This window comes from Poecilia latipinna, unplaced genomic scaffold, assembly GCF_001443285.1.
Source record: "Poecilia latipinna isolate Pla-1442-1.1 unplaced genomic scaffold, P_latipinna-1.0 Scaffold1155, whole genome shotgun sequence".
Taxonomy (NCBI): Eukaryota; Metazoa; Chordata; class Actinopteri; order Cyprinodontiformes; family Poeciliidae; genus Poecilia; species Poecilia latipinna.
Genome location: NW_015113771.1, coordinates 111,155 through 132,382, shown reverse-complemented (window position 1 = coordinate 132,382; position 21,228 = coordinate 111,155). Strand labels below are relative to the sequence as shown.

Genomic DNA, 21,228 nt, shown 5'->3' with positions numbered 1-21,228 from the left:
CATTGAGTTGTTGACAGCAGCAGCTCAGTCGATGCCTCCAAGCAGCTAAACACAACGACGAACCACAGGTAGCTTCTGTGAAGAGTAAGAAACAGAAACAGAAAGTTAAAAGTTGAAATAACAGCAAATAATGCAAAATTGGAGCAAAAGAGACTTTTTATTGTTTGAGTGGAAATTTCCAATCTGTGGTCAGACAGAAACATAATACTGCAAATCGCAGGAACATTGCGGTGCAGGCTGCTGATTGCAGCTGAATGTTTCCAAACCCTTCCTCTTCTTTGATGCTGACGTGAAAAGTTTTACTTTTCCATACCACCCAGGTTCATCTGGGATGTACATTAAGCTTGAAGTAGCGACAAAGTAATGATTAAACAGTAGCTGCAAACAGTAATTAACAAGAGTGTGTGGAGAACAAGAGACGAGGTTTCATATTTCAAAAAAATCAAGAAGAATGAACAGTTTATATCATATCCATCTCTCAGAGAAAGTGCTTAAGGTAAAAGAGAGCTCTGGATTTGCCTGGAGGAATGGAAAACCTTCAATGCCTATAACCACAACATACCAACACTGCAGAAAACATTAAAGGAAAATAAGAGAGTGTGCAGTTTTCACACAGAAGGTATTTATGTAATTACACAGACGTCACTCAGGGAAATGTTCTTACTATTTCATTCTCTGATAATGGAGAACAGTAGCGAGCGGCAAGAAGTCTGACCTCTTTTCACGATAAACATGTCAGCGGCTGTCTCTTGATAATGATATGAACCAGACACAGACAGCCCAGGCTCTCTGGGTGTGAGTGTGTGTGTGTGTGTGGGTGTGCATTTGAATTAGCCTTTGGGACACATTTAACTGGTCAGGAATGGAGATGATACTATCTGTGTGAATTCTGTTATCTAGACCCTTATCCTGTGATTGTACCTGTAAAATAAATGAAGGCTCTGTGAGTACAGTACGCTGACTGTAAGTTTAAAAGTTTTTGCATGTTAGAATAATCAAACAGACCTCAAATCATAATAGTATAGTCTCACAACTTTAAAAAAAAACATTTCATTTTAGCTGTTCTAACATCTTGAAAATGTTTTTTTTTTCATCTTTTGATTGTAGATTTGTTGATTAACTCAATTTCAGCCTAGCTTCAGTTGTCAGACACATGACAATGCATTTAAAATATTTTGATTTATAGAAGAGTTCAACCAACATACACTCAAAGTTAATATAATATATATAATAAAAGATATATAAAGTTTAACGATTTGGACATAAGTCATGTTCAAATCATTAAACTTCCACCAGCATATTTGGCAGCTGTAAAAAAAAAAAAAAAGAAATTACAAGATGGCAATATTCACAAAAAAACAAGAGATAAGAATTTAAAAAACATGGCAAATATCAGCAGGGATGTACAAATGACAGCAGAAAAGTGATTTGAAATGAGAAAAATGGAGCAAATAAAAACAGGGATGTAAACTCTTTACATGAGTTTAAGTTTGTTGGAAGCGATGATTGTTATAACGTCTATCACCTGCTGAGAGGAAAAATCTGAAATAATGCTAATTTCTGGAGGCTAAAATCTAGTAGTTTTCATGACAAAGTTGCAAAAGGTAAAATAAAATACTAATCTAAAGTGTTCAAGAATAAAATTGATGTATCTTTTCTGTTTTGCTTCAATTTGGCATCTCAGAAATGTAGCAGCTTTTCACAAATTGCTTTGCCAATATTAAAACCAGAACAATGAACTTTTAAGTACCTATTCACTGTACAAAGGGATTTTCTATCCTCACAATAATTAACTGACTTGTTTTTGGCAGCAGCAGTATAAAAGAGTTCCCACTTATAAAGTATTTGTCTCTAAAAACATTGTAAAAGCTGCAATAAAATTACAAAATAATTTAACAAGACATTTCTGGGGATAAAATGAAAGGAGGCCAAATTGGAGATCCTTTAGATTATTCGCGAGCAGCAAAATAGAGGTGAATGAGAAGAATGCCTCTCTCAAGAATTTAGAGCAGCAAGCTTTTGGCACGGCTAATCTGACAAGGATCCTCCAGCCTAATTTATACCCTGAGAAAGGCTTGTGTCCACAGGCATAAATTTAGCTGCGGTGTGCTCTGAGAAATAAAAAAAATAAAAAAAACACAGAGCCCATAAACAACCTGGGAAAGACTTGGGGAACAATGGGCAACCATCAGGAGGAGAGCCCCAACAGCTGCAAAGCCCCAAGTCCCAACATGCACTTACAGACACATAAATGTGCACCATGTTCACAATTGCACACTGATTCCTTTTATTTTCTTCTTTCTTGCTCTCTGTTCTACACACACACACACACACACACACACACACACACTCTTCTCTACCACGTACATTGCCTGACCACGCCATCTGAAAGGGGCCAGCCAAGCAGATGTTCTGCTCCTGCTCGCACAAAGAACACAAGTGAATGATGGAAGAAAAACGAGGGAAATAAAAGAGACTAAGAAACGTATCTTTATTTCTTTTCATTGCACATTAGATTTCTCACAGCAGAGATCTGAGTCAGGATTGCTATGAGAAAAGAAATCTTGATTTGTATTAACTTCTGTATCTCTCATCCAGTTCAGTAAATACTCTTATTTGTTCTGCCTTCTCTGATGTTCCATAAACTAACCTGGGTCCATATTCTCAAAGAATCCTAAGAATAAGTGTAGCTCCTAGTGACATCACCTTAAGAAACATCTTATATTCTCAAAGTTTATTCTAATAGTGCAACACATTAGTTGAAAATTTCAGCAAAGTCTTTTGCAAGGCCTTATTTTCACACATTAATCTGATATTCCTTTTTGTTTCCTAATTAAAAAAAAACTGTTAGACACTGAAAAATTCAAGATGACCACAAGGGAAAATGTATTGTTGCACTAAAATTTCAAATATTTATCACAGATTAATGTTTTTAGTGTCAAATCATACATTATACCAATAAAAAAAAATTATATTTATTGATATTTTCCAGGTCTTAAACTTATTTTTGTTGGTGAACATGATGGACACCATGGTTAACCCGGATTAATGTGTTTGGTGTCAAACCTTTCAGATTTATACATACCTGCTGTTTTCTGCTTTTAGTGAGCCTAAACAAGTAAAATTTGGAAAAGATAAATATTCTTTCTAGACTGGATAGAGCTGTGCCAACAGCAATAAGTGTTCCTTTGTCTTGTTTGGTTTTCACATCCTTTACTTCAACATTTTATATTGGTCACTGTGCTTAACGTTGTTGCAAGTTGTATCTCTACAAAGGATGTAAAGATATCTTCAGAATGTAATTATTCCTGCACCGTGTGGCGTTTGGCATATTTTTCTCTGAATCTGTCCTCTTACCCCTGACGCCCCCACCGTCCCTCCTGCTTTCCCTTTCCCCTCTTTCAGACACAAAAACACAACAAACGACAGCCTGCAGGTTTTGACCTGTGAATAACTGCCCAGACAAGGTCTAGTCAGAAAGTCGGGGAGGCAGGGGAAGGATTCAGGGCCGACATGGCTCCTGCAGGCCAATAACAGATGCTTATCGTGTTTGACTGGGAGTGGAGCAGTGGGAGTGAAGGGCTCTGTCGATACACTGCTTTGATTATAAATGCCCCTTAATCACAGGGTGTTTTCTCCCCCTGAAAAATGTGGAGAGGCTCATGATGAAATCAGATTGAGTCCAAGTGTGTGTGGGTGTTTAACCATACTATATGTGTGTCTTACAGGGAAGGGATTAGGCTGCGCATGTGCACTCATACACCCACTGCAGCTTCCCAGCAGTTCATCTTCTTGCACATTCCAACAAGAGGCAACAGCAAACAAACAGTTTAAGGTTCCTGTGAAACATGCTCCATTTTGTTCTCCACCTTCTTACATGGTCTTACAGCCCTGGGTGGTGCTTCAAGCACAGACACACACTGTACATAGGTTAGGTTAGAGATGCAAGGTCACAAAAGGAGAGGAGTACTCAAGATTTACTTCAGATAAAACTCCTGTGATCCATAACTACAGCAGTCCACGCTTCTGTGCTGCCGTTGTCGCTGAATGGGATGAAACATGTCCTCTGTGTGCGTAGTAATGAAGATGAAACAATGACTTGGCTAATTCCATGCGACACACATAATCCTTATCCTTTGGGAAAAGAGTAAGAGTGGTATGTGGAATGGATAGTTAACCACCATCCTCCTTATTGTTTCCTGCTGAGACAGACATTTTTCTCTTCTCTCAGCAGAGTCTAAGCACATATTTCCCCCTGAGATGGAGATTGTTCTCACTGCGGTTTGCTGAAATGCATTAGCAGCTACAAGTGAAGGTGGTAATTTGAAGTCCTGACTCAACTGCTCCCACTCCAATTTTAATTCAAGCTTCAGGGAGCAAGATGAGCAGAGGTTTAGTGGAATAACGTCCATCTGTTCTGCTGACAGAATTATACTGATTGGGAGGCTTAAAATCTTTTAAACTGATTACTGTAAAAGAGCCATGAAACGCAAATGGGAGAAAAGACATTAGCAACATTTGCAACTCAACTACCCTCCATTTAAATGAATCGGGTCTGCAAAGTGGATCTTTTTCCTGAGTTCATTGCTTTTGCTGGTCAAAGGTCACTAGTATCTTTGCTGCACAAAAGCTTTTTAGACTTAAACTTTCAAGTCAGAGGTTCATTGTGCTAAAAAATAGGTTTACATAAACAAATTCATATGTCTACATATTTTAGTTGTTTCTAAATCTCCTGATATTTTTTTACACTGTAGTCAAATCCAGTTTTATCATTTGATAAGAAAGCTCATTGCATAAAAAAATAATCTGGCTAATCACACAAAATAGACAGTGGGTAGAAATTATGTTATTGGTTCCATATTATAATGTTGAAGTGAGTTAAATTTGAAACTAGATAAATTTTTTTCCTCATAATTTTTTTTTGTTTGTTAATAATATATATAACATACAATATTGTTTTTCTAAATTCCTAGGAGAAAGAGTGTCTTTAAACAATTTGAGGCAGCCTGGGTGTCATAACGTGGTTGTGGGTGGTGGTGAGGATAGACGCAGAGACCCAGGTTGATAATGATGATTAATTTAATAATAATAAAGCCTAGAACAGTCCAAAACAGGCAGCACGGCGGAGAGACTAGCACACAGCTAAACACCGGTAGCAACTGATAGCAGGCCTGGAAATAGGAGCTAGCGCTATCCAGGACTTCACAGTTTTACCGACGTGCAAACGACAAGGACCCGACAAGAGACAAAGACAACAGGTGGGTTTAAATACACAGGGAGGGTAATCAAGGGAACGAGACACACCTGGGAACAATCAATGGGGAAGACGCAGAGACAACAGAGACCCACATAACAGAAACTGAACATAGAAAAACCTTAATATAAATACACAAAAACACGGATCATGACACTGGGTGATGATGTCACAGCTTTGTAAGCTTCTGTTAGGTCAATTCCAAATATTACATTTAAATGGTGCAGTTTTCAGATGTCTGAGGTTGTCTCCTTCATCTTAAAAAATAAATAATACTTGTGAATCCTGAAAGTACATTCCACATAAAACTAGGAGTCCTTGATTCAATGGTTGGGTCATTACAAAAAAACTAGTTATCAATATCAGTCAAGAAAATTTTATACATTTCTTCAGGATTCATCAGTTTCTCCCAATGAATTTCACTTTTCAATTATGATATTGTTTACAGTTGTACCCAAAGGGTGTTTCTAATGTTTGATGTAAGTTTGTACTTTGCTTTTGCACGATGATGTGAACAAACCGAAACCGCAAAGAAGATATGCAGTAAAAATGCGAAGGATATGTATAATGCATTAAAATGACAGTGTGATCTGTCATAATGAAAACACAACGAGGCTACAATGGTGTCAGAACTTTTCACTTAGATGACACTGACTTTTTCATTGATATGAATACTTTGATAGATAGATAGATAGATAGATAGATAGATAGATAGATAGATAGATAGATAGATAGATAGATAGATAGATAGATAGATAGATAGATATTAGTTTTAATAACATGATTTAAAGAAGAGGAAGAAAAACCATAACTACAGCAGTCCACGCTTCTGTGCTGCCGTTGTCGCTGAATGGGATGAAACATGTCCTCTGTGTGCATAGTAATGAAGATGAAACAATGACTTGGCTAATTCCATGTGACAGACATAATCCCTATCCTTTGGGAAAAGAGTAAGAGTGGTATGTGGAATGGATAGTTAACCACCATCCTCCTTATTGTTTCCTGCTGATATTTGTTAGATATTAGTTTTAATAACATGATTTAAAGAAGAGGAAGAAAAACTCTTATCTGGTGTATTCCACTCCCAAAGACCTTCTGCCCTGGGTAAAGAGCCATGCCCCACATATGACAAATACACCAGACAACAAATAGTCTGGTGTGACTCTTTGGGCTGGTAATTAGTCATGTAGCAAACTATTACCCTGGAGCCTATTAATCAGATAAATGGGCTAAAATGACGCTTATTTTCTTTGAATAACCTGCGCTTGAAATCTTTGAACTTTGAACCAAGAAAATATTTCAAACATCTGAGCTGCAAATATAGAGAGAGGCGCTAGAGAGGAGGGAGGACCGGAGAAGAGAAGTGTGTACCGTGTGTGTATAGTACAGGAGAGAGAGAGGTGGTGCAGTTGAGCGAAGCGGAGTCCGGAGTGTTTCAGTGGGGCAGCAGAACAGAGGTGACAGCGGAGAATGGAGAGGAGCCCGTCCGCTCGGCGAGCTTTGACCGAGGAGAACCCGCTCGGTCCTTCCCCTCTGGAGCCAGCGTGCTGAGAGACACCGGGAGGAATTAGCCGGAGGGGGGCAGAGGAAAGGAATGGCTGATCCTCTGCGGAGGACTTTACTAGCAAAACTACGGGGGAAGAAGTCCAAAAAAGGAGCGACGCTCAGCGGTGGATACGGATCTGCTGCTGCGGCGAATGGGGGCCGAGAAGGTAAAGAAAAAGTTTTCCCCGAGGAGCCTCGGCCGGTCGTTTTGCTCACAGGGCTGGACTTCACGGCAGAGAGAATGAGCGCGTACGAGAATTATGTAGACGGAGCGCTGGTGCAAACAGAGGGGGCCACAACAGTCCCAGAGAGTCGCGCAGCGGAGGTGGCTGGCTCACGTCCCCGGGAGCCGAGCAGCGGGGGCAGGGTTCACGTTAATGAGCGGCTCCTAGGGGCCCCACTTCAAAGAGACGCGCGGTTTGCTGGGGACGCGGTAGGAGGGGAGGACAGGAGGCTCCGGGAGCCCAGATCTGCGGGGATCTCTCTCGAAGGACCGCATGTGCAGATAAAACGCTTCGTTCCTGCGCCGAGGCAATGCGGCTTCGGCGATTCGATCGGGTTCGGGGACAGCTCCGGTCAAGCGTTACACCGAGCGCACGTTCGGGCGCAGACGGGGGTCGTTAGAGCAGCCGTGGCTTGGGTTGCTGATGGTGAGGGGGCAGAGACCAGGAGCCGGGGGTACTCCCGGCACATGGCAGGGACTGTAGTAGCAATTCACGCAAACAACACCTGGAATTTTGACCGCCCCGCTCTGGAGGCATACACTCAAACTTGCGTGCTTCCAAACTCTGAGGAAAACGTTTTAATCAGAAGCATTGAAAGTTATGAGCCTGACTGTGTAAGGCCCAGTGGGGAGACCGCTGGATGCCCTCAGAGCCCGACAGTTTTCCCCACTGACTTGCAGATTTGTGATGTCAAAATGCAAACTCTGTGCACCACAGAGGGGTCACTGGGGTACCCCTTAGATAGTGAAGATGACGATTACTATGACAATGAAATTCTGCCCTTTTATGAAGCAGTTAAACCAAAAAATGTTGCTGGAGTGGAGGTTGCAGAGATACAGGACAAAGGGCAGGGAGATGATGGTGATAGCGCCCAGGAAACAGACAGGCTCAGAACACAGCTGCAAGAGGCCTATTATCTTCTCATCAATGCTATGAATGATATCAGCCTGGATGTTCAGCAGATTAGTGGTGGCTTAGCTGAGCAGCAAGCCACCTCTTCCTGTAGTAGTCATTCAAGAGACAGCTTGTGCTCCAGGCTCTCTGTCAAAAACACCGACAGCGACTCCTGGTCCTCTGGAGGGAACCACAGTTCCCAGCAGCTTTCTGACACTGAATCACTCCTGCTCTGCCTTACTGGAAACCTGGAGTCAAAGGCAAAGCTGATCAGTAAAAGCACGTCCAGCTTGTCAATGACCAAAAGACCAACATTAGTCCGGTCTGCCAGTGATGGAGTTATTAGGTATCAAGGCCTACCTTCATCTTGTACTCAGGCAACCAAACGGGAAAGTGCAGAAGTCCATCATGATAAAGAAGCTTTGGAGTTAAATAAACATGAAGAGGCTGAAGTCTCAAGAGCAGGTGAGCTATCTGAACCAGAGGTGCTTTGCAACACCATCAGCAGCGACGAACTGCTGCAAAATGTTGGAGTCGAGGAGGAACATGGTGGACGGCTGAATGAGAGCAGCGGTTCGGTCAACAGCCTCACAGGTTCTACAGACAGCAACGGCGAAGCAGCAAGTCATTGGGGTCAGGAGGGCAAGCAAGAGCAGGCTGAAGTCCGGACACAGGTGGTCCAGTCGGTCAGCAAAGCCTACGGTGTTACTGTGAACAAGATGCAAGAGTGGATGCACAAGGGTCGTCTGCTGTCGTCTGAGATGAAGCAGCGCATTGAGGGTTCGTCTTTACCTCTCGGTGGAGGCCAGAGCCAGGATTGGTCCTCCACTCAGGCTAACCTCGGAGGCTGCAAACCAGGGGTTCCGGGTGGAGGGACTAAATCAGTCAAGGTTAAGTCGTCTACAGTCAAGTCTGCAAGACAGCAGCAGCAGCCAGGTAGGAAGGCTACACAGGGTGGCTTCGTCTCCAGGGGAATCCTCTACCCTCCTTCCTCCCATCTGATTGTTGTCATCCTCCTCCACTCATAGTAGACTCCGTCTGGTGGCGGTCCACCCTTCACTCCTCCACTTTCGGATGCAAAGCAAAGGGACGAGACACCTCAGACCTCTTGCTTTCCTTTGTAGGGGTTCTCTAACCGGTGGCGGGCTTTGTCCTTCACACTAATTTAGGAGCATTTTAACACTAAATTAATTGCACATGAGGTTGTAGGTCAAAATACTCACAGCATAGATCCAGTAACAACTAACTCACTCTTCTGTTAGATTGTTCTCAGTGGTGTTGGTGGTGGAGTTTTATGTGTGTGTCTTTGTCTTTATATTTATATTTTTTATTTTAATGTTTGATTCTGAGGAAAAGGTAAAATAATTTTCTATTGCAGTTTTTATGAAAGACACGGAAACATCTGTATCAGGAAACCACAAGTGAGCTCATTAGTCAGAAGATTTCTCTGTTTAACATATTGCCACCAATTTTACAGCTTTTCTTGACCAATTTGTAGCTAGAATCGGAACGGAACTTGGTATTTATTAGTTTCCATGAACCACACGGTTCTTACTCTCATTTTTTCCTCATTTATTTTCTTCCACATTCTCTCTTCTCCCCGTCTCTGCTGAGCTTTTCCACAGCTGTGGCCAGAGGAATCCAAGGCGGGAGAGAAGCCACTGCAGTATTTTTCTGCTGCGCTCGTGGTGTGTGATTTGTTTGAGAGAAGAGGGGGTTGTGCTGTCATGTCGCTTTCCTCCCCAGTCATTTGCTCTTGACAGCCCAATGGTAGTTTGCATTTTAAAGAGACTTTGAGTTGAATTTTTGAAATGCCATTCTTGTTTTTTTAGCTAGTTTGAGTTGTGTCACCTAATTCCTCACCATGACTGAACAAAATGAAGGGTGATTAAGTATTTATTGAGGTCATTGCTTGGCTTATCTTGGGAAGCTCTTCACACCTTACAAAAAATCTAAAGTTATTCAATACTCACTTAAAGCTCTTGTTTGAGTTGTTTGAAAATGCCCTTAGATGTCTTTGGATCTCAAACTTTAGTGTAAAGTTAGTAAGTCAAATCTCCTAGTTTGACTTCATAACATTTTTTGCTCCAACTTTTCCATTCAGCACTGTTTCTAAACATACACAGCTTTATGTATAATATCTTTTGTGAACATAAGCCTGCCTACGCACCTCTTTGCTTTTGTTTGTTCGTGTTTGTATATGAAGTCAAAATATTTATTTTGTTTTGGTGTGTCAGAGAAGGCAAGCTGGCAGGTGGGCATGATCCAGGTGTCCTGTTTTCACCTGGCATTAGGTCATGAGTCATGCATTTGGTAAATATCGTGTTAAGTCTCAAAAGAATTTGGCGGTGATGTTTCTATGCCAGTTTATGACTGGAATATTTTGAAGATGTACAGACTTTCTTTCAAAAAGTATAAAGAAAAGAACAGTATTAGTGCTGTATGCTGTCTTTAAAGTAGTTTAACTTAATTTAGTAGACATATTTACTACTTTTTAAATTAAGTGGTAAATATGTCAGAGTAGCCAACCTGTTAGGGCAAAAACTGGAAATGGAAAAAAAAAAAACAGATTTTGTTTCAGCTGCTCAAAACATATGTATCGTTATCTTGAAGTGCTACCATTTACACACAAGACCTCCCAGAAAACAGAAGTTTTATCATTTCATATTTTTGATTATGTAAGCAGATCTTTAAGTGTTTTGACCTGGTCTGTACCAGCAACTTCCCAAAATATTTGCTGATTTTTTTACCAAGTTGCATCTGCTTCAAAATATACATTTTATGAAATGTAATGTCTTTATTTATAGGTTTCATTAGTTGAGGTCAAAAAAGTTTGTTTGATTTACCAAATTCCTTTTTTCCTCCAACCTCCCAGCTCATTTTACTAAGTTGCGCTAAGCTAGCTTAACTTGTGAATCTTTAGATTTATGACAAAGGCATAAGATTAAAGTTAAAACAATAAATTCTATCAAGCAAAACCAAATATTTCCAAACCTTTTACCTAATCTTTTGAAAACAAGGAGTTTAATTTGTTTTTGCTGAATTTCCTAAATCCATCACTATTTGCTGGTCCTTGGGCTCTGTGTGTGTTACAAACAGTGATTCTTCTGTTTATTGGGTACACCAGTTCAAACAATTGAACACAGTAAATCAGCAAGTCACATGACAACAGCTCAACAAATTTAGCCATCTGGATGTGATGAAAACGACTTTCTTAAATTAAAAAGCACTTCAGTGAGCTTAACGTTGAGATTTTAAAACACAACTATTTATAAGGTTTAAAGAAAATGATCCCTAAATCAGCTTGTTGATTTCAGAGGTTCAAAGAGTGTTTGCAGACGAACTGGAGAGCCTAATAAATCAACAGGAGCTCAAATAACCCCACCTTACAACCACACTATGCAGAACTCCATCTTTAAACTCACAATATGTTGAACCTTCAGACAGATGAGCTGCAGCAGCAGAGGACTAGACCAAAATTGAAGCTTAAAACTGGACTTTCTACTGAAAAAAGCTTCACGGTCCGATGAGTCTCCATCTCTATGGCGACATTCGATGATCAGAAAATCATAGATCAATCCTGCCTTACATAACCGGATCAGGCTGGTGATAATGAAATGGCAAGGCTTCATGCTGGCCATGTTCATCAACATTATACAGTTACGTATGTGTATGCTAGACACACGTACCCTTATATAAATTTGTTGTGTTTTGAGAAAGTGTCTTCAGAAACACATGACACAACTGAGGGTGGCGGTACAAAGATTGTCTTGTCTTATAGCCTTGACAGATTTATTGATGTTGCAGATATCAGCTGGAAGAAACTTAAGGCATCAGGGATCGTACCGGGATGGTTTTATGAGATGTTTGAGTCATGATGGCGTCTGCTGCAAGGAGTGGGGAGAGCACTAGTTTTTATTAGCTTTTAAGGGACTTCAGAGCTCCTTTTAAAAGGGCTGTTATTGTTATTTCAGTTTTTGTGCTAATTAAGCCATTTCTGTGTCCTCAAACTTAAATTTTAACCAGCACAATAAAACCCCAAAAAAGAAACTCTGAGAGAACTGCAACACAGAGGAAAAAACTTGGCTCTTCAGCCAACATATTGAGGACAGCACTGGCAGTACGTGTCAGTGGGATGCAAGTGTTGACATGTGATGTAACCCTGAGCGATCTTAGCTCTGTCCTTGTGTAAAAAGAAAAATCTACACTGACAATCCTCATTAACATATGAATGAATGTCAACAGGAATGCATGGCACCCAGCAAAAGATTCGCTCTAAAGGGAGCTTACAAACCCCGTATACACAACAAAGTTGTGTCTGTAGGGAGGAGAAAATGAGCTGCTGTGTGTTTGCTCCTATCAAAAGAGAAGCCTCTATGACGAAAAGGAAAATCAGGAAAGAAATTAAAAGCCTATGGGAAAGTGGATCAAGTGCTTTGTCTTTGTGGAGTAAAAGATCCAGCCACTCATAAGGTTTAGAGATGAATGTAAGTGGGTTTACTCTGTGGCTCACACGGCGCAGATCTGCTTCGGCGCTAACAGATTTTTCCTTGGTAACTTTGCAAACCATAACACTCCTCCCCATCTGTGCACCACTTCTTTCTTTCTTTCTTTCTTTCTTTCTTTCTTTCTTTCTTTCTTTCTTTCTTTCTTTCTTTCTTTCTCTCTTTCTTTCTCTCTTTCTTTCTTTCTTGTCACAAAGACACAGTCCTGTATTATTGGCTTTGGCCATCTGTTACCTTCAGGTCAGGGGTCCATCAGTTCTCTCTGCAGTGATCACAAGATAATTTAGGCTACAAAGAAGCTGAAAGGGGCCTTGACAGTTTTCAATGTATATGAAAGATATAATACTACATTTTCCATAAGTGTTTTTGTTGGATTGGTTTTGTGGTTGGACCTTTTCCTAAAACTGTCCTTCTTCTAAATAGAGAATTTATGTATTTTATTTATGCATCTTAGATGCTTTATTTTGAATAATAAAATGCCTTTCAGAGGGAATTAAACCTGCTTCCTGCCTTAACTTGAAGGATGAAATTTTACATTTACAATATTTTCCTTGAAAACTTATTAACCAGCTAACAAACTTAGCTTTCATCTCACCTTTGCTAATCATAATTATTCCTTTTTACTATTTCATTTTGTCCTTATGTTGCCTCTTAGAATATCTTAGTTTATTTCAGCGTTCTTATAAACTTTTCAATTATATAATCACAATATATCTTGATGTTTTTTAGGGCAAAATCCCTAAATTCTTAGCAATCCTTTGTCTGCTTTTATCAGGCTAAATAACAGACTGAGAGGTGAACGAGGCCTATAAATTGTCTAACATCTGACAGCAGTTAAAAGAGGCCAAAATTTTACAAATTGGGTCCAACTTGTCCGGCTCGTTGTTTGTTTTGGAAGCTGCTGCTGCTGTAAAGGAGTGTGATGGTGAAAGGAGACGGCAGCAAAGATTTAAATCTCCAGCCGTGGTCTGGAATGCCGTTCATGTCGGAACATGCTTCCTTTTCTAGTTATGAAAGACCCCTTGAAGAAGACAGCTTGTCGACAAAAGCACCGTGTGTAGTCTCGGCATCAGGGTCAGTAGTTCTGGAGAGGTTTTGGTTCTAATTGCTCCTTTTTTTTTCAAATAAAAATATTTTGTTTTGTAGAAATAAATTAAAAGTGACTTGATTTCTATATTTAAGGTTGCTTTTTAGCTTTGTTTGTTGTTTATGGGTCTTTGTCCATCCTGAAACCAAAACGTCTTTAAATTCTAGTTTCCCTGGTAAGAAATTGAGTTCATTGTTGCAAATGATCAGTTTTAGGTAAAAAGGTTAAAGTTTTTAGTGTATTTTTCCTTACAAAACACAGTTAATGGTGCACTGCAGTACAATCCCCCGTTTCCTGCTACAGTACATTCTAACCTGATGAATTTTCAATAAAAATTGAAAGGCTACCTGAAACGCAGCCAGACTGGAGCAGATGAAATCATAGCATCACAGATGAGTGCAGCCTGGCAGTTCAAGCCCACACAGTCACGCATGGAACTCAGCGAACCAGCAGAAATAAAATCCTGGCTTCTCCTTTTACAAAACCTCTAATATTACTCAACTGCAGGTCCTCAAAAATCTCTAATCGAGATTTTGCAAACACACAATACAAATGTGATTCTGAATGCAAGTCCTCTGTAAATGAAGCAAAAAGAAGGTTCTGCTTGTGTAAGACATCAAATGAAAAACAAGAAATGTTGTTGTTACTCGTTCAAGATTAGGATTTTACTGTGCAAACAAAGCTGATTCAGAAATCAAATTAACTGGAATGTTTACAACAAGGTGGAGCGTAAGAGAGTTTAATCCCCAACTTAGATTAGTCCATTCCCACATAATGTTCTAGCTGTAGCTCAGGAAAGATTAACCCCTTCTTTTGTTGCGGTGTAATAAATTTCGGTGTGTATGTTTACGGGACAATAGTTGCTTTATAAAGCTGTAGATCTCTGGAAAACTGCTAGGATAGGCCTGTGGACTCTAGGAAAGGCATGGCAAGTTTATTTGTGCTGCGCCTTTCAGAAAGAAGACAAAGTGTTTTACAAGGAAATGAAGAAAAAATCCCATTACACACAATAAATATAGTATGAGAATAACAGTAAAATTTTAATATAAAAGAATGAAATGCTAGAAGGAACATTGAAAACAAATAAATAGCTCAGACACAGTTGATGTCACAACAACCCATTGGTATTATGGACACCAGGACTTGGTGACTGTAGCAAACTGTGGTTGTGTGATCACACAGAAACATAAAGTTGTGTTATTGGCTTATAGTTGTAGGAAATGTAAAACTCCATAGTTGGAGTTGGACTAAATGTGTAGATATTGAATTCTGCTTGCCCGAGAAGAGAGCCTGGAGGAATTCCCTCACGGTTGTTGTTTGTTCGCACTTATAACGGATAACTGATCTGCCAAGAACATTTTAACCAACTTTTCCAGTGTATTGATCAACATGTTATGATCAACTGTGTTAAATGCAGCACTGAGACCCACTCACATGAATAGATGGTTTTTACAGTTCAGCATCTTTTTTGCTTTTTATACATTCTGACGTACCTGAGAACTCACTCTTCATTGGCACTATTACAACTATATTTTATGCTAGATCTTCTGCATAGAATGTCGAATTTTCTAAAAGAAAGTAAAAATATCCCCAGGTTTCTAATTTGCTCTGCTACTCAGGCATGCATGAAAAAAGAATTTTCTGGAGAAGTTGGCATTAGAGCATGTTGGAGGGGCTCGAAGGAGAGCTGGAGGAGATCAAAACAGTATTTTATATGAGCCTGCTCTACAAGTTAGAGCAGGATGCTGGCCTCCTTCTGCACTGTGCTTTACTTGTCACACTCTTGTGCATGGTTGTGTGTTTTTTTTTTCTTCTCTGTGCTTGCATCTGTGATAAATTCTTGCATCTTAGTATCTGATTGGAAATCTCCTCCTAGCGGGAACTGTTTTCTCCAGTCCCTCGAAGCATGAAGTGCTAATGCAGGTCACATCTGTATTACCAGAATGTTTCGTTTATTTTTTTTAACATGTCTTCACCTTTTACCAGTCTCCTCCTGCTACTCCTTTATGAAATGTTGGCTCTTTCTTGCATACTTTTTTCTGATCTGCTACAGCAGAAGGTATGCGTGCAAAATCCCTCTATTTCCTCTTGGAAGTGTGAGTTCACAGATTCCCAAAGTTAACCCTGAAGAGGGTAGTTTCTGGAAATAATGCTGGAGGGCATTGAGGGAAATTATGATAGTCCATCTGTCTTTGAATCCACGAAAAAACAGAGAAAAAATTAGCAAAGAAATATTTAAACCACCTGGCATTACTAAATATTTTCACACTTGTGGTTTGTTGATGTAAATGTTTTCTTCAGCCTGTTGTGACTTGAATAGTTTCAGATGAAACATCCACTTCTCTAATTCAGTTCACATCAGTAATTACTGAAATTATACTAATCAAGATGATTATTAGTTCCGTTTTTTAACCCAGGAAATAACTTTTTCATTTCATTTTCCGGCCTGCTGCAGTCTCTCTCACGGTCTGCCTTTGTGTCCTCCACTTTCTCAGCTTTCATTGAGAATTTCCAAACCCCATGTGCTAACGGCAGAGAGGCCAGCAGACTGACCAACGAGCCTTCATCATGGAGCCCACAGCTCACCACCACCATTACCGTGTCCAAAAAGCGCAACTGGCTGCAGCAGAGCTCCCAGCCAAAGAGTCACTGCACCAAGGATGAGCTGCAAGGCATGCTGGGAGCTGAGGAGAGCTGTCAGCTTCCTCCTGCTCCCAGCCCCTCGCCTGAATTTGTGAGATCCACAGGTGGAGCGCTGCCACGGCCAGTACGCCCACAGATCCCTCAGGTTAGATCCTCCACAGATGTATGAGATTAAGGTGACTGTGTTAGCTTAGCATTGGTGAAAAAGCAGAAACGTCTATGACAGGGTGAGTCTTTTTACCATGTTACAACTAGGGGTGTCCTTATGCTACTTTTTCACTCCTGATACGATACCAATATTGACCTAATACCATATCAGTATGCATCATTCATTCTTTTATTACATAGTTTGTGGTGTGGAATGTTAGAAAGGTGATACATTACTCAAACAGAGACCAGCAGTCAACAACAACAGGCATGACAACATGCTGATATCCAACAATTTTAGATGCAAGCTCATAAAATCTGATGCTCATCTATTGGCTGATATCGGATCGATTTCCGATATTAGTATCAGATTGGAACACCTCCAGTTATAATCAAGCTTTAATGTAGTTTATCATGATTTTATATGACAGATAGAAAACACAGATGTGAAGAGGAAGGAAAATAATACATGGTTGTCAAGACATTTTTTACAAATAGTAATGATAAGGAGAAAAGTGTGGGTTCCATTTAGAGAAAATTTAACCACAAATTAGAAACAAAAGCAGAATCACAAAGATTAAGGAACACAGCAGACAAGTCAGTGTTAAAGTTAGATGTAAAGAGGGTAAGACTTTAAAACAACAATGGTTTGAAACTCTATTTGTCTTGTTTTCAGGTGGTGGTTGGTCAATGTAAGGTGTCTCCTCATCCCCGGAGCGTGGACCCGTCGGAAGAGAATGACGCAGATGACGAGGGGGAGATTTGGTACAACCCAATCCCAGAGGACGATGAACCGGAGACGTCTCGTCGGCCCTGCATTCGGCTGGTCGTCCCACCGCAGGGCGGAGCGCAGAGGCGACCTGGCAGGGGAGCGGACGTGGCTCAGGTCGGCTGGACCTCGGAGGGTTCCAGCGGGCCGGAGGCGGTCATGGAAGGTCCCGGATGCGGTACAGGAGACTTGAGCTCGGGGAATGCTGCACATTCCACGGAGGCGCTACATCTGCACAGACAGATGCTCGCGTGCAAACCTCCAGAGGAGGGGGGGCCCTCCTCCAGCAGACCCACAGGTAAAACCCCCAAAAAAACCTCTTTATTGCTTCTTTCTTTGTGCAGACTTAGTCATTCATGCTTTTTCATTTATTTTATTGAGATGGTGCTTGGGGCCAATTACGTTTTGTCTCCATCAATCATTCAGCAGACTTTTGCGGTTTGCACTGATTATAGCCAACGCTGACAACGATCCTAATCAAGGATTTTTTTTTTTTGCTCTACATAATAAAAGCTAACAATATTAAATATTTTATGTTTAACTGTAAATTTTAAAGACAACTTTCATTTAAGTTTAAATCTTTAAGCCTTTTCATTGTTTTTGCTTAAAGTGTAAAGCTCATCAGATATTACATAAAGAGACAAACTGTCTTATTCTTATGCTCTTTTTTATCGGAGCGGACAGGAGTCAATCCCCGTCTAATCATATCCTCCCATATCAGTGTCCCTCATTAGTTCAGCTCAGACAGACATTAGACAGAAGGAATTCAACACTGACATTCCTCAGAGGAATGATATCCTCTTACTTAACACCGAGTTCACACAATGATCTGTGATCTTTGGAGTTTTTTTGTTCATGAGCAGGGACAGATTCTTGACCCCAAGAGTTTCCGAATAACCTCAGACATGAATCATTGCACTTCTCCTTCACTTTCTTTGCCTCCTCTTTACTCTCCCACCCGTTAGCGACGACAGGATGATGACAGCCAGCACACGGCTTCCCATCTCCCAGTGTCCTTTTCTTTTTCTTTTTTTTTTTTCTTGACTTCCGACTTTTTGTTCTCTGTGATGTGGCAACATGGTAGTTTGAACTATTTGGCACATCTTCATCTGAGCCTTTAATTATAACGCTTCTCTGTGGTACGCAACAGCCATTACAGTTGTACGAACACAAAAGCAGTGTGAATAGTCTGGCTCATTCTTGGGCTCTTGTTTCTCCCAGCGACAGTTTGAAGGCTTGAAATGAACACACTGACAGTTTTCCTCCACAAAGAACCAAAACCACAGCAACCGAGACCCGAAACCTTTTGAAACTGTATATTTTCTATACTCTTCTGTGTTATGAGAATTTTGCACCAACCAGCTTTAGCAGCAGTAATGATTAGTAGCTGATAAACTCCTTTAGCCTGATTGTGTAGCATCCAGCTAACTCCTGGCGCTCGGATAACATCATGCATGGTTAAAAAAAAAAAAAAAGACTCTGTCCTGCAAGACTTTCCTTGTGGGATTAGAATTAATCCAGTCCTAAATGAGTCTCAGTGTACCGGTCCAGGAACGGCTCTAATCATACTGCACAGCCTCACTAATCATTCAGCACAGAGCTAATTAAAAGCTATTCCTTAGCACACCTTTTATAGAACTGTGTTGTTTTTGTTGTCAAATTGAAAATTTCAGGCATCAGGTTGGACAATATTGAATGTTAAAGAGGCTTGTTTAATGAAACGGTATTCTATGGTATAACTCCATCTAAGTCTGAGAATGTCCCTGTTCCATCCCCTCAGCATGATGCGGCCACCACCTTGTTTCTCCATAGGAATAGTGTGTTTGAGGTGATGTATATTGGGCCAAATGATCAATTTTAGGTTAATCTGATCAGAGTTTCTTCCCACATGTGTTTACTCTCTTCCTTATAGCTTTCTTTCAACAATAACTTTTTTCTTGTCAATCTTTTCTTTTTATAAATACCATATATGTGGAGTGCAAACTAAAGCTTTCCTTCTGACAGATTCAGAAGGAAAGCTTCTGAATCTTTCCTTGAGCCTGAGCTGTGCATCTTCTCCAGATTTATTGCTCCTCTGATCATTACTTTTTTTGTAGATATCTCTGTAGGTTTGAAATGTGAAACACTGTAGAGGAATAGCCTGGACATGAATTATATGCAAGTCTTTTACTTTGCTACCATTCAGAAACCTGTGCTATGTTTATGCCTTGCAGTAAATATTTGTGTTTTCCTGCAGCCAGGCCTGTGATGGTGTGGTTTTACTTGTTGCTGTGAAAATGAGAGCAGCGCGTAGGGGGGTTTTTCCCCCCCCCCCCCCGTTTTTCCCTCCTGCTCCGGAACTGCCTGCTGCATGTTGACTTTGCAGTCGATTCCAGCGGGTTTGGTGACGCCATCCCTCAGTTTACAGCAACAGAAACGGAGCTGCGTCTCCTGCTGTGTGTCGTCAACCATCATGGAGGCTTGTCAGTGCGGTGTGGATACGGCGAGTTCGCTTTGCCTCGCTGTGTGCCTTCGTCTCCAGTTATAAACGGCCTCGACCTTCAGAGTTTACTGTGGTATTGCGGTTGCTGTTAACAGAGTTTGTATTGACTGCAGAGGGACACTCCTCCTCTTTAAACTGGTGGGGCGTGCTGGGGGTGAGGGGTGGTGGTGGGTTCAGGGCAGCAGCCTGCAATGAGCTGTCAGCCTCTCATCTGTTGATCAAAGAATCAGGAGCTGGAAATTAGGAAAAAATATATAATAATAATAATAATAATAATTCAGACTGCTTTTCTCCCTCTGTTTTAGCAAGCAAGAGTTATGTAGCTATTCAATACTAAAAAAGTTTCTAATTTGTTAAAGAAAGAAAATCATTGCAGCTTAGATACCACATGTCCTTCACACATTCACAAACTACTATAAAATGTTTCCAAATAAAGAGAAAAGTTGTAGTAATGACTTGATAAAGTGTCTTAATCGTAACACAAAGTTATGCAAACACTCTGTACTGAAACCCATCAGGTCATGTTGCCATTTGAATGCTTAAAGTGGCTGAACTGCCAGCACACCCTGTTCAGTCTTCTGATAATTCAACTAATTTACATCATTTTATGTGGCGGGACCAGATTAGGACTGCAGGATATCAGGAAAATGAACAGTTGTGACACAGTTGACTATAATTGCGCTGACAATATCAGTTGTGAACCCATGTTTTTGTTTTCAATCATAATTTCCCCTCCACTTTGTAAATTGAAGCATTTCGTTGACTAAAATGTCAACGAATGTCCATACATCAAATTCTTCAAACTGACCAAATATGATATTTATATTTAGAGTGTTTATGCAGATAATAAAATATCAAAACTGGATTAAACCAGACACTGAACACATCAATTCATGCAAATACATTTAATATTTTCAGATAAAAAACTGTTTAACTGCTTGTCATTCATTTACACCCACTACATTTAGTACGATAGCATTTTCTCCAAGAAACTAAACCATTCAGTCTGTGCTTGCTGATTACTTCTAGTAATACCTTAAATATCTGGGATCTTAGGGGTTGAGCAGCTTATTTCATCCTGAGGTCTTCTAAATATTCTAAGTTCCAAGAGGCGTTTGGTTAATTAAGTCTGCCAAAACATGTTTCTCCTCCTCAACAGTCAGAGGTGTCGAAGCGTTATGGCTTGTGTCAGCTTCAGTCCGCTGGGATTTATTTGTTTAGCTCCAGTTTTACCTGTCAGTCTTGCTCCTTTTCCTGTCTTTTCAAATGAGGCCACCCTGACCAAACTTCAGACAGAGTCCCAGTTTGTTCTCCAGTCCTGGCAGAAGAGAGTTGGTTGTCTGGCGAATGAGTGACCAGTGTCCTCTCTGTTCACCTCCCTCTGAATACACAGCAGCTGCTGCTCTTAGGCAAATAAAACATCAAACAACAAGCCCCCCGCAGACTGGACGGCTTGCTTGGAGACAGCAGACACATCATTTGGCTCCAACACATTTATTTAATGTAACTTACCCTGTAAGTCTTTAGTTTCTTACTAACATCTGTGCAGACAGAGGCATGGTTTTCTATATGAGCCTTTTGATTGAACCCAACATGGTCAACTATTGCTGCAATGTCTCAAAGCTTTCATAATGTGATATGTAATAATAATAATAATAATAATAATAATAATAATAAT

General features: G+C 40.5%; 1 protein-coding gene across 1 annotated transcript in view; it reads left to right on the top strand.

Moving 5' to 3' along the window:
• The first annotated feature begins 6,848 nt into the window (after window positions 1-6,848).
• syde2 (synapse defective 1, Rho GTPase, homolog 2 (C. elegans)) overlaps window positions 6,849-21,228 on the top strand; it is a 63,909-nt gene continuing 49,529 nt past the window's right edge. Inside the window, exons 1-3 of the mRNA XM_015053026.1 lie at window positions 6,849-8,853; window positions 16,005-16,297; window positions 16,976-17,366. Coding sequence (XP_014908512.1) covers window positions 6,849-8,853; window positions 16,005-16,297; window positions 16,976-17,366 — 2,689 coding nt within the window. The remainder of the gene's footprint in view (window positions 8,854-16,004; window positions 16,298-16,975; window positions 17,367-21,228) is intronic.